At 38.4% G+C, this 16453-nt stretch overlaps 3 protein-coding genes across 3 annotated transcripts; 2 read left to right on the top strand and 1 right to left on the bottom strand.

Moving 5' to 3' along the window:
• Window positions 1-2012: 2012 nt before the first annotated feature.
• LOC114528397 (solute carrier organic anion transporter family member 4C1-like) lies at window positions 2013-5449 on the top strand. Its single transcript, XM_028550016.1, has 5 exons — window positions 2013-2902; window positions 3100-3813; window positions 4114-4274; window positions 4466-4654; window positions 5014-5449. Exons 1-5 carry the CDS (start codon window positions 2219-2221, stop codon window positions 5156-5158), a joined length of 1893 nt encoding a protein of 630 aa, XP_028405817.1. The 5' UTR covers window positions 2013-2218; the 3' UTR covers window positions 5159-5449.
• Window positions 5426-15656, bottom strand: LOC114528395 (long-chain-fatty-acid--CoA ligase 1-like). The gene is made up of 23 exons (XM_028550014.1): window positions 15457-15656; window positions 10632-10807; window positions 10375-10483; window positions 10205-10272; window positions 9921-10022; window positions 9744-9843; window positions 9324-9496; window positions 9064-9096; window positions 8937-8988; window positions 8660-8736; window positions 8511-8588; window positions 8103-8185; window positions 7979-8030; window positions 7824-7906; window positions 7573-7627; window positions 7200-7295; window positions 7049-7121; window positions 6869-6957; window positions 6491-6661; window positions 6329-6418; window positions 6152-6238; window positions 6002-6073; window positions 5426-5909 (listed from the first exon to the last, which is right to left on the bottom strand). The coding sequence occupies exons 2-23, from the start codon at window positions 10782-10784 to the stop codon at window positions 5769-5771; spliced, it is 2037 nt and encodes a 678-aa protein (XP_028405815.1). The 5' UTR covers window positions 10785-10807; window positions 15457-15656; the 3' UTR covers window positions 5426-5768.
• LOC114528400 (adhesion G-protein coupled receptor G2-like) lies at window positions 11981-14380 on the top strand. Its single transcript, XM_028550017.1, has one exon. The coding sequence runs from the start codon at window positions 13077-13079 to the stop codon at window positions 14127-14129; it is 1053 nt and encodes a 350-aa protein (XP_028405818.1). The 5' UTR covers window positions 11981-13076; the 3' UTR covers window positions 14130-14380.
• Window positions 15657-16453: the final 797 nt, after the last annotated feature.

Below are 16453 nucleotides of genomic sequence, written 5' to 3'. Positions count from 1 at the left end.
ACCCAGAATTCTTTTGGGTGACATTTTCGTCGAGGTACGAAGGCCCGAGGTTGAAAAGCGGAGAGGCTCCGGCTCCGATGATCAGTTGCCCTGCCACCAGCAGGAAGACATGATACCAATATGATTGGCGGCAAAGCTCTCTGCTGCGAAAGATTTCTTAGTTGAGTTAGTTGTAGTGGAAATACCTCGACAAACGTCTGTGCTTTTTGAAACAATAGGCTTGTATTTTTCGGCTATAAATTGTGGCAAAATAAACACAAAACAGCCCAATGCAAACACGAGAGCTCCACTGCCAAGCCATTTCGCTTTATGACGATAGCCAAAATAGCTCACGATGATGGTTAGAAACAGATTGCCAATGTCGAAACACGAGAATATAGTCCCGACTTCAGAACTCTTTAGGTAAAATCGCTTTTCTATGGAGGAAACGACCACGCTTGAAATTCCAGCGACTATGAATTGTTGTACAAACACATAACAGCAACAACTAGTTAAAATCCCTCCAGGCGAGAGACAGGATTGTAGGAACGAAGGTCTGCAGCATCCCCAACCATATTTCACGTATTCGTTGTTGGGTGGACGTGGCGTCGTCGACTGCGGCTCGGGTTTTTCCTTATCAACCATCGCGTGCAACTTGAGACACGGTGGGTAATGTTTCTGTTTGCCAGTCTCAAGTCTTAATTGCGCAAGTGTTTGGTCTATTAATTAAGTTTGTATTTGATCTCCACAAATGGCTACCGTGGTGATTTTAAATGTTGTGACAGGCTATCTTTAACAGCGGATTACAACTCATCGAATCCAGTAATAACCCTTTCCTTGAAGAATTTTCACATTCCACTTGCCAGAAACTGAAAGATCGTGAAATATCTTGAGGAAGCTTCAAGGAAGAAGTTTCATAGAGCGAAACAAAGCTCTTTGCTAATGCTATTGTCCGGTGATCGCAGTGACCCCCGTTTGAAAATAAATTTACATTATACTCCTACCAAATTGCAGCAAAAAAGCGACAAATTATTTCAGCTGCGCCCTGCTGGAAGTGGAGAGAGCCACGGGCATGTAAATGAAGTGGATTCTGAGATTATCATCAGATAATTTTAATAATCCATTGTCATAAATATCAGATAACTAGGATCGTGTTTGCACCTCCTTCGATCCTGGTCAAACGAGAATGCGTGTTTCATGTTGAACCCGCGTTAGTGTTACCTGTTCGATGAGAATTTTTAGTCCAAACTCGAAACAAAATGTTAAGTTAAATGGTAGTTTATGTGAGCTTCATTCTTGGCATTATCCAAAGCTTAACAACGAAGACACAAACATATTTTATGATTGAATTTGATAAATAGTTACCCACACAATAATGTTTTTAAAACTTCACGCATCTTCGCACATAAAACAAATTGTTTTTGACAGAAAGAAGCGAGAAAATGCGCGTCAAATGATCATCTAATCGGTGAATTTCAGCATGTGCATGTGGGGAAAACTAGATAATCTCAGATAGGAACAAGATGAGGATGATAAGAATTTCTCGTCACCGAACTTCGCAACTGATGGTCAATTGAACTCAATTGACTCGTGCAAATGCAGGAACATACTTCAACATAGAATCCTAGCGCGCCTGTTTAATCTTAGTTCGCTGAAGAATGATCTGGCACAATTCATCCGATATACAACAGTATGATCGATCTTGTCAATATCAGAGATCAACTTTGCAGGTGTCCACACAACAACACAATATCGAAAGCGACCTTGTTTCTCTCACAAAACAACTGGTGTACGTACACAGTACATGCAGTGCGTCCTTTTTCAAAGTTCTAGGATTGAAACTACCAATGTGGAAATCATGGTTATGAAACAATCCTGACTTTCCTCAATCAAATCTTGGCATCTGAATGACGTAGGGACTGTCATATTCAAAGTGGTCGTTCAGTCAAAACCAGAACAGACATAAAATAAACAACGACTCTTCCGTCGCAATTTTTGCGTCTAGCTGTTTTCTCGAAGTTTGTTTCAAATAAAGAAGTTCCTATAAAAAGTTGAAGGTCATCCCGTTGTTTAAGTACACTATGCACTTGGACAGAGTATGAGGTCTGGAAAACGTCATTCCCACATCCTAGTTACTAATTATACTTAAACACTAGCTTAATTTTGAACAGCGTGCTGTTTGTTAGTAGAAATTGTTACGTGATCACTAGCTGTAGGCCGAGAGTTTATAATCTGAAAAATGAATAGTCAGGAGTCGCCAAACTTGGTTGAGCAACCATCCTACGGCTGGCGAAGATACAGGCCTGGTTTTCTCCAATGTTGCTTGACGTCAAAATGGGTTGCAGCAGCTTGCTGCTTTTTAATCGCTACAGAGAGTTTTATTGCCACTGGTTTGAGTGGAGTCACAATAACCTCCCTTGAAAAGCAATTTTATTTGCGAAGCTTTCAAGTCGGTGGCATTTTAACATGCTATGAAGTTAGTTCAGTCGTTCTGGCCCTAATTGTAAGCTATTACGGACACGTCCACAAAGCAAAATGGCTTGGGTTCGGTGCGATAGCACTGGGTTTTGGCTGTTTAGTGTTCGCCATGCCTCAATGGTTAAGCGACAGATACTCTCCAACAATATCCCAGAGAAGTGATCTTTGCCAAGTGAATTCCACCGAAGATGCTGGTGCATTAACCGAAGAGAAATGCAGAAGTGTTGAATGGTATTACATATTTATTTTTATCCTTGGGCAACTCTTGATTGGTGCCGGAGCCTCGCCGATATACAATCTCGCTATTTCCTATGTTGACGAGAATGTTTCGAGAAAGAATTCTGGAATGTATTTGGCAATCTTGTATGCCATATCTGCTGTAGGCCCAGCACTGGGCTTTCTGCTTGCAGGATATTTCCTGACCATTTGGGTTGATATAGAACAGGTTAGTGATGGTTTTGACTTTACGGGGGTGTCCCCAGTCCCAGGGTCATATAACCAGGTTACATAATGTAGTGAGATACAGTTTCAGTATTTCTGACTCATGGAATTATTCAAATACAGTATTTCTGAATTATTTCAAATACAGTATTTCCGAGTCATAGAATTATTCAATTAAGACAAAAAATTCTATTTTAAAAGCCAGAGGGCGTGAATCTTTCGCCAGATGACAGCTCTTGGGTCGGTGCTTGGTGGTTAGGTTTTGTTTTCGCGGGAATCGTGGGGTTAGCAGCCTCGATTCCTCTACTCGGCTTCCCGAACCAGCTTCCAGACGCTAAAGCACTACAAGAAGAAAGGAAAGTCGCTAAAGACTTCATCCCTGAAGAGGAGAAACCTCGCACATTAAAGTTGTTTTTGCCAGCGCTGAAATCCATGTTGAAAAATAAAGTGTTCCTTTTCACCACCATTGGCATCACGGCAGAAGCCTTTCACATCAACGCGGCGACGTTTTTCCCAAAATTCATCGAGTTTCAGTACAACGTGAGCTCCAGCGATGCCAGTTTGTACATGGGGGGAGTTGCGGTCCCCGGCGCTGCAGTTGGGATACTCCTCGGAGGGTATCTTATTCGTAGGTTTAAATGGGCATGCCAGGAGTGCGTGAGGGTAAATGTGTTGGTTGGAGCGATATCAACGCTAGCATTGTTTGTATTCTTGATTCATTGTCCGAATAGAGATATCGTCGGGATGACAACGTCTTCAAACAGAACCGGAGAGAACTCAGTGAAGAGTTGTTTCACAAACAACTGCACTTGTAATCAAAATTACATCCCAGTTTGTACCAAAGAAGACCAGAGAACGTATTTCTCCCCTTGTTATGCGGGTTGCACACAACAGACAATCATTGGCGGAGAAAAGGTACGTTTTTCTTTACAAAAAGTGGCGAAGAAAGGAAGCTTTAGGACACACAACAACTATCAAACCAACTTGACATTACCCATGTATACAACTTTACCTCTTAGCTCAGTTGGTAAAGCAAATCGGAGCAGCAGAGGTTTGATTTCCTCCGCTATTTCCTGCTTGCCTGGTCGTTTGCAGATGGCGGGGATCTCAATAACAGCACATAAACTTACGTTGAGAATAATAATAAATTTTAGGGCGGTATCGGAAAGATACTTTCATAAAACACATCTAAAGACTATCTATTTATTATTGTAGGCCTACGCAAACTGCAGTTGCTTACCTGGAAATCTGACTGTAGCTTACGACGGAGGTTGCAGTGTCGTTTGTAACTCCTTGGCATATTTCATGACCATGATATTCCTGCTGGTAGTAGTTGTATTCATGAACAGCATTCCAGCGGTAACCGTTACACTGAGGTAAATTAGAGAGATAAGTTAAAAAGATGAAGATTTTTTCATATACCAAACAATAGCCTCGAATTCGCAAACAAAAGAAGAAGATCTTACCATTGATTGAAGAAAGACTCCTCAAATTAACAATCCACAGTGATTGCATAGCGAGTGCAGGTGGTCTTTTTTGCCAATGATATTATTATCGATTCTTCTAGATGTGTTCCTCAGAGCCAAGGATCGTTTGCACTCGGTGTACAGATGTTTATTCTGAAGCTGTTTGCTTTCATTCCTGCACCGATTGTGTTTGGAGCGTTACTAGACTCCGTGTGTATCTTATCGTTGACTGACCCATGTGACGACAACAGCCAGAGAAATTGCTTGGAATACAGAAATGATCATTTGAGGTGAGATTAGGAGAAACCAGTTGCATAGTATCTCGTAGTCTCTCCGCAAATCAAGTTTACTAGTCAAGTAATGAGTTCTGTAGAACAGCAGATCAAAGCAGTTGATGCAACTCGCATTCAAAAACATACGGTGCCTTGCACGATCAACTGAAGTTTTCTGTGCAACGTCAGATCACTTTAGGGCAACTCATGTTCAAAAACATCCACAGAGATTTGCATAGTTCAATCATGCCTATAATTCATCAGTGAGTTCTGTTTATCAGAACAATTTAATACATGTATACAGCCCACATTCAAAAACGCGTACAAGACTTGCATTATCTGATAAATATACTCACCCAAATTTCTTTTATTTTAAGCTACGTTTTCCTGGGAGGGATGGCAACGTGCAAAGCAGTCGCAGTGACCTTCTATTTCCTAGCCTGGCGCTATTACAAGCCACCCAGCAGCAATACAAATGAAAATGTTGAAATCCCTGCTATTGACCGTTCAGAAGCAACATAGTTAATAGCCTTCATATATATTGATTGCTGAGCTTGGCTTTTGAAATAGATTAAAGACTTTAGTGAATATACTCATTCATAGAAAGACGAACACAACACACGCATGTAAACACAGATAATAAATAGCTAACTCGAAGATTTATACTATAATATTTCTAGAATAGATATAGTTCAGTAAATGTCATGGAATTTGGGTTAACATTTTTCAGTTGGACAAAACTGAAAATAGCTTTGCTTGTCAACATCAGTTTACATATTCACTAATGATTTATCTTTTATTCAGATAATTGATAAACGAGCATTTTGCTCAAAAGTCGATTGTTTAAAGTGGTAAATTATACGTGTAATATCATAGGATTCATAAGATCAATAAAAGTTATGAAGATCATTAGATCTCTGCAGAAATCTTCGTACTAAATTCTATGGGAAAGTTTGGGATTTTGATTCAAAATAAAGATATAATTAAAGTATCCTCAATGACAAAAAATATCACAATTAGGGACTCCTAGATTCCCAACAACACAGATTATCATAATTTGGCTGGCAATTATGCGGATATAGAAAGATATTTAAAAAGGTTTACTGCATCGTTCTTTTCAAACGGACTAGCTTTAGCAGTTCAAAACTTTATACATATCTTTCACCTCCTCCATGAAAAGTTTCTTCAAAACAGGTCGCTTTATCTTAAATGTCGGCGTAAGGTATCCATTTTCAACAGTAAATGGTTCTGGATGAAGATGGACCGCTTTGGCCTAAGAAGAGATGCCGAATGTTGGTGAAGCTATCGTGAAATATATTAAGATAAATACACTCAATTCACACAATCAATTCACACATGGTTTACCTGTTCAAAAGACTTCAAATCAGCTTTCTTAGCGTTTGATGTCATCTCTTTGAGAATATGTTGTTTTACTTCCTGAAAACGAAAGTTAAATGTTTACAGCTGAGAATAGCATCTAAGCGCTTTGATAAAATACAAACAAACAGATTATACCTCGTTGTTACATAGTTCAGCAACGTCTCCTGGGAAAGTTTTGTTCAACTCCGCAACTTCGGGGACAACAATCGCGACCACACAACTCTGAAGAAGGAAAGATAAACAAAACTTTATCAATGAAACATCTTTATTGAAAAGCTACCAGAGATTTGACAGACTTTGTCTTACACACACCTCAGTACCGATACCAGTAATGAAAACTTGATGAACTGTTGGACATGATTGATAAATCTCCTCAATCTTCTCAGGGGCAATATATTCACCCTTGGTACAAAAATACATCATCAGAAACGCCTCTATAAGCTGTTGTGGTGGCAAGCCTGGAGTTTCACAAACCTGGGAAAGTTTAAAGATATTTTTTCTTCTGTCGACAATTTTTAAAGTTCCATTTGGAAGCCAGATTCCGATGTCTCCTGAGTGCAGCCAGCCATCTTCATCAAAAGCTTCTTTGGTTTTCTGCTCATCATACAAATATCCTTTGAAAATATTCGGGCCTTTGTAACACACCTGAAAAAATTGGAAATATATTATGATCCTTTCTGGACCTCTAGGAAGAACATTCTAGAACTGATAGAACTATCTAGTATAAATAAAGTTAGTTTAGTTTAGGTTTCCTCCTGTCGTAATACTGGATCAATAAGAGATGATCCTTACTGGAACTCTTGAGCTATCGAGAATAGGAATATTATTGAATCCTGAGCTTGACGTTTATACCTCTCCTGTGCCATCCTTGGCAAAATAATCCATTTCAGGAACATCAACAAGTTTGATCATATTACATGGTAAAGGCGGTCCAACATGTCCTGACGATGTTGACAAATATTTGAAAAATCAATTAAAATACGAAGCATTGGAAGTTATTATTGTTGTGTATAAACATCACATGTCTCATACCTATGGTTGGATCTCCCATGAGCTGCAATGTTGCACCAGCAGTCGTCTCAGTCTGACCATAACCTTCGAATACCTGAACAAAACATTGCAAATAAACGATAAGGAGTTCTTTAGCTGCGCAATTTTTGACAGATGAAATCGAATCACTTACGAAACATCCAAACGATGCTCGTAAGAACTTCATGACGCGATCAGAAAGTGGAGCTGAACCACTAAGAACAAAACGAATACGACCACCCAGAGTTTGCTACAAGATAAACAAACAATGTCAAAATAAAACACTTCATATTCCTTTGATATTAACGCTAAAGATACGAAGGTGGGTGTAAAAATACTCAGTAGCGTAGCCAGCCGGACGATTTGTCCTGCTATGCTAATATTTTGCTGTTCATTGACTGTGAAAACACTAAATTTCTAAATGATAAAAACTCGAAATTTACATAGCGGGACAAAATCGTCAGGCTGGCCACGCCACTGAAAATACTTCCCACACAGCCACAGCGGCAGTTTATCCCGTCACGTACCTGTATTTTTCGGAATACAATAAAGTCCCACATGCTGTCTCTTCGTACGATATTCCTAGAAACAAATAGGCTTATTTTGAATCCATATCTTTGCCTATTTCGTGTTTTCTGTAATGATAAACTACGTGGTATTTTGTGTCTTTTTTAACATCAAACTATGTTATATTCTTTGTCATGTTACAGGATAAAACTTCACGAATTTCCCACGAAGTTTAGCGGGAAACACTTGCGAAACAGTAAGTTCAACAAACCTGCTTATTTCGCTTTCTTTTGAAGACAACGCCATATTGAAAAGGAACTTTTTGACGGAACTCTTCTCCAGGTCAGACATCACCTAAAATCAAAAATGATTCTCCTTCATCCAGATTGCAGGACAAGTATTTTATGACCCAACAATGACCAATACCTTGTCGTGTATCCTGTTTAGAAGTCGTGGAACTGAAATGAATATTGTTGGTCTACAGAAGAAAAAAAGAAAAGGTTTTTTAATAATCTATCAAAAGAACCAGATCGTGTAGGAAGTTCCTCACCTCAAAGCCTTCAAATCTTCAGTGATTTTTCGCACGTTGCCTGTAAAGAAACCAATTCTTGCTGCATTTGAAAACATCATGAGCTGTGGATGAAGGAATACGACAATAATGAATACGAGTTTTAATGTAAAATTAGTTTAGTTTAGGTTTCCTCCTGTAGTAACACTGGATCAATAAGAGATGATCCTTACTGGACCTCTAGGAAGAACAGTTTAGAACTGATAGAGCTATCCAGTATAAATAAAGTTAGTTTAGTTTAGGTTTCCTCCTGTAGTAACACTGGATCAATAAGAGATGATCCTTACTGGACCTCTAGGAAGAACAGTTTAGAACTGATAGAACTATCCAGTATAAATAAAGTTAGTTTAGTTTAGTTTCATTGTTATTTGATGTAAAATTATAACTCACATGACAAGCCCGTTCATACATATGAGCCAGCGGTAAATAGGAGATGTGGACATCTTCGTTAGTGATTGTATGACCACACTGAAATAATAAAAAAGGCTGAATCTGGTTGATCAATCATCACCACTAAGGAATTATGAATCAAAACAAACCTTGGCCAATATAAACTGTATTGCCGAGACTTCAGATATCATATTGGCGTGAGTGACCATCGCACCTTTTGGAGCACCTACGGAGATGTGATTAAAAAAAGACCTTTTTCCAGCGATTTTTGCCTTTTGATAGATGAAAACGAGCAAATAGTTAGAAATGCTCTGATGTACAGGGCGCCCTTGTCTGAACATGTATAACTTATCCACTCGTTCGCACCTATCAAAAGAAGTAAATTGCAAATGAGGAGGAAATATCCAACATGCAGCCATGACTTACCAGTTGTTCCACTGGTGTAACAAATGGTTGCCAACGAATCTCGACTGGGAACCTGAAGGAAATACAAATCTTTAATCCCAACGTATAGTCTAGGTGAAATGAAAAGTTAAGCTCAAACAATACTTACCACAGGCTCCTTCTTCGCTTTTCTGCCTTTTTCCTGAATAGAAATTTTAATACAAGGCCAATTAGATCCTAGTTTATACGTTCAAAGATGGGAGACAGACTTAGCGATCATTGAGAAGCATTTCGTATTGAAAGACGATGATTCCGCAAAACGATCGATAAAAACCAAGAACGACTACAGCAGAAGATGACGGTGAAGAAGCTGTGAATAAAGAATCAACCGTTGTTTCATACTAAAAGCTATTCAGATGTTGTATTTACCTCTACATCGTTGAACGTGAGTATTTCAACTCCGTGTTTCTTGGCTCGTTCTTGCTCTTCTTCAGTGACACTGGGGCCAATTTTGATGATGAATTTTAAATCTTTGCACTGCTCGACGTTCTTCAGTAACGTGTCAACTTTTGAGGCATCGCATACAGTGATCGCAATACGAGCTGAGGCGAAAATAGCGCTTGATTTTAATACTTTTTAAGTGAATACTACATACTAGACGACGACCACGTTTGAGATATCTTTCTCAGGTAGTTCAGACAAAAACCACGACAGCTTATTGTAGAATACTACCTACACTAGACCACCACGTTTGAGATATCTTTCACAGGTAGTTCAGACACAAACCACGACAGCTTATTGTAGAATACTACCTACATTAAACCACCACGTTTGAGATTTAGACATTACCTTGATTGATGATAAATGAGCAAGCATCAGGACCTAGTGTGTCGTATAGCGGAACAATTACCATGGAGAAACGATTGCAACCTTGCTCAGCTAAAACCCACTAAAAGTGATCAAACATTGCCAAATAAATAAAAGAAAAACTGAAGATAAGAGAAAACGAGTGAAGAAATACTAAACCTCGACTTTATTTTGGGAATAAATGCCAATGAAGGTCTCAGGGCCAGCTTCTGCTCCAAGCTCTCGTAAACCAGAACCAAAACACAGCGCCCGTTCATCGACCTTAACAGACGTCAATTTGTGCTTAAATAAAACGACGTTATCAAAACACACCTGGAACTGCTTGTAGTTGAAGTTAGCTCTAGTTTATGCGAAGGCTAATCAATCACAACTTCGATAAGAGTTTAATATAACTATCCTTTGCAAGCTAGCACGCCCAAATTACAACTCCAGTCAATGCCTACTTCATTATAAGTCAGCCACTGGTATTCCTCATTATAATCATTCCTCCATCCAAGACAAGGTTTATCACCTAGAAACACAAACAGACGAGACACTCGCTGCAGCCACGAGCAACGACGGCAACTCACGAGGAGTGATTTCGAGGATGAATTTCACTTTTATATATATATACCTGCCAGTTTCACGCCTCTCATGAAACCCTCGTAAAGAGTGTCGACATTTTCATGAAAATGCTCAACAAGTTGCTCGCTTAAGGCATTCCTTCTCGCTCCATTTTCTCCCTAAAACGACAGAGCAAAAATCACACAGAATCATATGATTTGTCAACGCAAACATCCAACAAAGACTACAAAAACTTTGACGGTGCAAAAAACTTTGACGGGAGCATACGAACAGCTCCGATGCGAAAGGCTCGTCACGACTACTTACAGGTACTTCGACGGACTGCTGGTTTGGGTCAATAGGGCACACTAGTGGGGTAGGTCTTGACGCTAGGTACATCATACTGCCGGCAGTGACTGCAGCAAGGCTAGCAAGTGTCGCTGGTTCGCTGAGAAACTTCAAAACACTTTCACTTGACATCGGATACCTTTCCTTTCGTATTTCTACATGAGGGAAATGGATGACACGGATGATTCCTTTTTAGGAAAATATTTTGATGCCATGACAATGATTCGCACAAACGCATGTTTAAAAAAAACAACAGGAAACTAATATTGTAACAGCACAAAATAAAAGGTTGATGATCCGAATCGATACTGTACTTAATTTTTGAAAGAAAAACGCACGCAATCTTTTTTTATAGTGCTGAACTAGAAAAGGTGACAAAGAATTCATACAATGTAAACGATAATATTTAGCAAATTTTGAGAGCTCTACGTAAGCAATCCACACTTGAATAAACTGAATGATTTATATAAAAAAATCCATATATGTTTAGAGAGGATATGTATATGATTATATAATGACCTTCGAATTACCACAAAAACACACGACCAAATATCTTCTCTTCCCATGGTAACGGACAATGAAAGAGTTTCTAAACACAACCTCTTACAAAGAATATTCTACGTAAATGTCACAGGTATAATTAAAAATACCCCTCAGGCTTTAGTCCACCAATATTGCCGATTTGGTTGGTGGTTTTGTATGGACAAAGATACACGCTTTAAAATGTGGAAAGTTAATATTTTCATTTCAATCGTTTTCTGTGTGTTAAAAGTTATGCTGAGCGATGCCATCTACTTTCAGAGTGATTCTGACGTTCAAATCCATGCTAACAGCTATGCAACAAAATTATCACTTCAGAAAGACGAAGGACAAAGATTTCGAAGGGCAACGAGCTCGGGACAGACAATTAGTTGTAAACAAAGTTCTAAATGCAGTAAAAACGAAACGATATTCGATACAACAAGCAGGGATTACAATTGCCACTGCGACAGCGCGTGTTATCAAACATTTCAAGATTGTTGTTCGGATTACGTTGAAAATTGTGGCCAACAAAACATGACTAAACCGAAGCCCGTGTTGGAACCTTTGTGGAAATGCTTGAGATTAGATAAAACAAGACTTGGTTCTGGGCATTGCTTTTTGAACGGCCCTGTTGGTATTTGGATGGTGGTTAAATGTATGAGACGATGGCCATTTGACGTAACAAGACAAAAATGCGAAAATTCCACGCAAAAGTTTTCCCATCCGATTGAGGATTTTCTACCAGTAGTTGGACAAAATGAATTCACGTATAGAAATAAACACTGCGCTTTGTGTAACGGCGAGAAGATATACAAAACTTGGGATGTTTCTGTTGATAGTTTTATAACACCTCCAGAGAGCTTCAATTTTGACGAGAAATTAAGATTTACATTGGCGAATAAAGGTTTTATACGGTACATAGCCCCGGGGGTGAATTTACCCCGTCGTTATTGTGCAGGAGAGAAATATATAGACAACTGTACCCATGATTTCCACCCGGCTTATACTACGTGTATTAATGGACCCGTTGAGACTGTGAGTGGTACTAACCGCCTGTACTATAAGAATGTCGCTTGCGCCTTCTGTAATGGGGCAAGCGGTCTTCGCAAGGAGAGATCAAACTGGGCATGCGCAGGACCAGGCTTCTCCGAAGGACTCTCTATAGTTTTCAGCACTGGAAGTAAAGAACCATCGACTATAACAAAAGTCATTGAAAACTCTTGTCCCCAGGGCCTGGTCTACGACACGACCTTTGCCTACTGCCGCGAAGGACTGGTAACTACTGCAGATGGCCTCTTATCGGATGCATTTCTGATTTTGTTATGGTTCAAGCAGGGGTCGATTCAGATTCCCCTATTTCCAATTCGAGGGCGTTTGGGGGAAATACCAAATATTGCCAACATTACTGAGCACTTGAAATCAGGCTTGGTGCGAAAATTTGTCCTCAGACAAGACCAGATACAGGAGGTTAAATTTCATCGGCAAAATTCTAGGAGCACATTTCTAGCAGCGTCTTTTCGGCTAATCTTAACACCTCTTCAAGCATTAGTGTTGGCCAATCAAAACAATACTTTGAATGCTTCGACCGAGTCCCAAAAATTTCTCGGACTTTTGAAATTTACAACGAACTTTACAATAAATTCTGAAAGATTTCGCTTCTCCGTGATCAAACTGGTCTCGCGTCAACTCGCGTGTTTCGAGGGGATAATTCTCGAACCACACGAATACGAAATCGATAAAATCTCCGGGAATGTATTTCAGAACAACACCGGGTTGACATTTTCACGAAACGCGTACGAAGTTCTAGGAAATATTGGTGAGAATATTACAATTTGTAGAAAATTGGTGCTTAGCGGTTGCGAAAATGGCGCTTATGTAACGTTAAATAATTCAGAATATTTCATGTACAAAAATTTATCGATATTTCATCATGGAACGAATAGGACTTATAATTTTGGGGAGTATCATATTAACGAAGAACGTCCTTCACATCCGACCAGTTTTCAAGAATTTCAGAATACGTCGTTTCCAAAAAATTCCAGAATTTCTGTTTGTCTGCCATTTCGGAGAACTTTTAACACGACTGAGAAAGTTTCGATCAAATCTGAAACGAATTTCGCGTTGAGAGTTTTAACTGTGGTCGGTTTAAGTATTTCTGGATTGTTTTTGATCATTTTATTGGTAACCTACGGGATCTTTGAGGATTTAAGAACACTTCCAGGGTTGAATCTTATGAGTTTAAGCATCTCCATGTTGTCATCTCATCTGATATGGTTGATTGGCACGGCCCATTTCAAAGGAACAACAGTGTGCGAAGTGTTGACCGTAATTGAACATTATTTATTTCTGGTTACATTCATGAGCATGTCAATAATCTCCTATCATTCCTGTGTCGTTTTTTCCCAAATATTCAGCAGAATTTCGGGCAACCGTTTGAAACAATTTGCAAAATATTCAACCATAGTTTGGATAACTCCTGGAGTATTCGTTGCAGTTTGCGTTACCCTGGACAGAACTGAAACAGCTTTCGATATTTATGGTAATACATGTTGGTTATCAACCGATAAGGCAGTGTTATATCTATTCTTATTACCCGCAGCAGTGCTATTGGTGGGTAATATTTACACGTTCATCAAGACAGCACTAGCAATATCTCGTTTTGACAAAGACACAAGGATTTTACGAAAGGACAGAAAGAAAAATCTAGCAGTTTGTGCAAAACTTGCAACTTTAGTTGGCTTCCCCTGGATCTTCGCTTTTTTTGGTGTTATTTTTCCCAAAGTGGAGGTTTTTGAATACTTATTTGTCATTTTTACCTCTCTGCAAGGAACGTATATCGGAATGGCGTTTGTATGCAATAAAAAGACACTTCAGCTTTATAGAAAATGGTGGAAAAGCTCAAATATGGTCGAAATTGGATCAGATCCAAGGAATCAAACGTTTCAAATGTCCTAAAGAACGCCTGTTCACAGGTCTCGCGTTTTCGCACTGACCTCTATACGACAGCTGGATGTGTGACAATGTTGAATCATGATCATATATACAAATTATACACTGAACTATATGAGTGAGGTGAATGGATAATTTTAGGATCAATGGTTGATATATACCATTGAAATATACATATAAATCAGTTTAGTCACTGACTTAGATATAATTGAACTGCATTCTAAATTATGCATCTCAATAGAAGTTAATGGACTGTCATTTTGGGTCACTGACCTCTCTCTTTATATATGTTAAATGGACTGAGTCCCTGACCTCAATATACAATCACACTATTATCTTAAATTACTGACTTCAATAGAAGTCAATGGACCATTCTTTTGGATCAATGACCACAATATACTACAACCTTAAATATATAACTGGACTACGATTCTGAATCATCTATCTCAATAAAGTCAGTGGGTGATTATTTTGGATCACTGACTTTGTATATAGCTGGACCAATTTATTGACCTCAGTACATAATGAAACTATCACTTTCAATATAACTTACTGACCTCAATATAAACTACCAGACAAAAGAGGAGTGTTGTTGTTATGTCAAATATTTGTCAAAATGCCTTTGGTCAAAATGTTTTAAAAGTCCTCTAGACAATCTAATCACCGTGATGGCAGCCCCCATATTCAGATGTGAATATCAGAACTTACATTTTTAAATACAGAAAGAGATAAGAGAATGAAATTCCCTTTCTAAATACAGCTTTCAATTCATGGTAATTAGACAAATGAGAGACTGGTTTCAACTTTCACAGTACAGTAGAATGAGTAGATCAACTGATTCTAGTATGTAATTTCATAAAATAATTTCTACAAATGATACATTTTTAATCAGTTTAAATGATTTATGAGTATACACCAATCTGGAATCTTCAGTGTTAAAATATTACCAAATACTCTCTGATAAATGACAATATAATTATAAGTTTGTTTAAGTTACAACACACAGCACTGGACAATGGTAAAAGATTGTGTTATGACAAGGAAAGCAAGCCACAACAAATCAAAACGAATCAATACAAGTTATATCTTTAAATTTGAGAAATGTCGTAAATATTTTAAAAGCTAATATTCAACGATTTTGCAAGCTAAAATGCTTGCGCATTTGTTGGCAATAATTGTTATAATCGTAATCATATATCATTCAGCTTTAATACTAGGTATTTCTTAACTTAACTTTTGTGGATATCCATACAATATGCACAGATATAAACTACGTATCTCAATATCGACTCTTCAAAATTCTAATCCAAAGAATAAACAAACACGAACCTACCTTTGAAAATAAAATTCAAGACGTGTCACGGAGGCAGATCGAATCGTTCAGGCAATATTCCTTTCACTATTTTCTTCAGTAGTAATCTCGCAATATTTGTATTGAGTATTTGCCAATTACTTCTGGTTCTTCTGGTCAAAGTACAAAAGTTCCTAAAGTTCTCATCACGCGGATTATCTATGTCTTAAAGCGTGCTCCCCCCCCCTGTAAATTAGCATAATTTACGATTCGGGCCCTGTATTATGATATCACTGAGCTATATAATAATTCCTGGAGGACTTGCTCGTCATTTTTCGGTAACTTCGTCAGTGGTCGCACTGAGTGATTATGATGCAAAATATTACCTAAAGTCGTCAGAGCGCAGACTCGTTTCTTGTCGCTCTTTACCGTCGATTATTTACTACTTGTCTTTGTCTTCCATCGGAAGTGTCTGCAAATTCAGTGAATTAGCGTTTTCTTACGCGGCTAGAGTAATTCTATAAATACGTTCGGTAAGTTTTTGGCTTTTTGCTATATTAATGCTTTCAATTCGTACAATATATGTCTGTCATTATCAAACTCGGCGGGTTAGAAGTTAGATTGTGTGAAGCATATGTTATGATTTGTGAAGACAAATATATTTATGATTTAAAAAAAATCTGGTAAGCGAGGAGCTTATGTTATTCATATCGATATTTTTCCCCTTTATATTAAGGCCGACGAGAGCTTTTATACATTAACAGATTATTATCACCCTTCTCCACTCAGTACCTTATAATTACATTTGTAATGAAAATATCAAACGCAAAACTATAGAAATATTTAATATCAATGCAGAGGTTGCCGGAACTAAACTGACAATCAAGTGGCTTGCTAGTTTGAATAAATTTCGTCGCCACTGGGAAGCCTCTCTATATATTTGGAAACAATTCTTGCTGATATCATTCGTCCCCCCTATACTGTTTGGCCCATATGCCTATTCGTTTTGTAAAATGCTGGTTGCAGCAGCAAAGCCAAA

This window comes from Dendronephthya gigantea, unplaced genomic scaffold, assembly GCF_004324835.1.
Source record: "Dendronephthya gigantea isolate DGI-Jeju-01 unplaced genomic scaffold, DenGig_1.0 000050F, whole genome shotgun sequence".
Taxonomy (NCBI): Eukaryota; Metazoa; Cnidaria; class Anthozoa; order Malacalcyonacea; family Nephtheidae; genus Dendronephthya; species Dendronephthya gigantea.
Note: the sequence above shows the minus strand (reverse complement) of the source record. Positions and strands in the feature narration are given on the sequence as shown.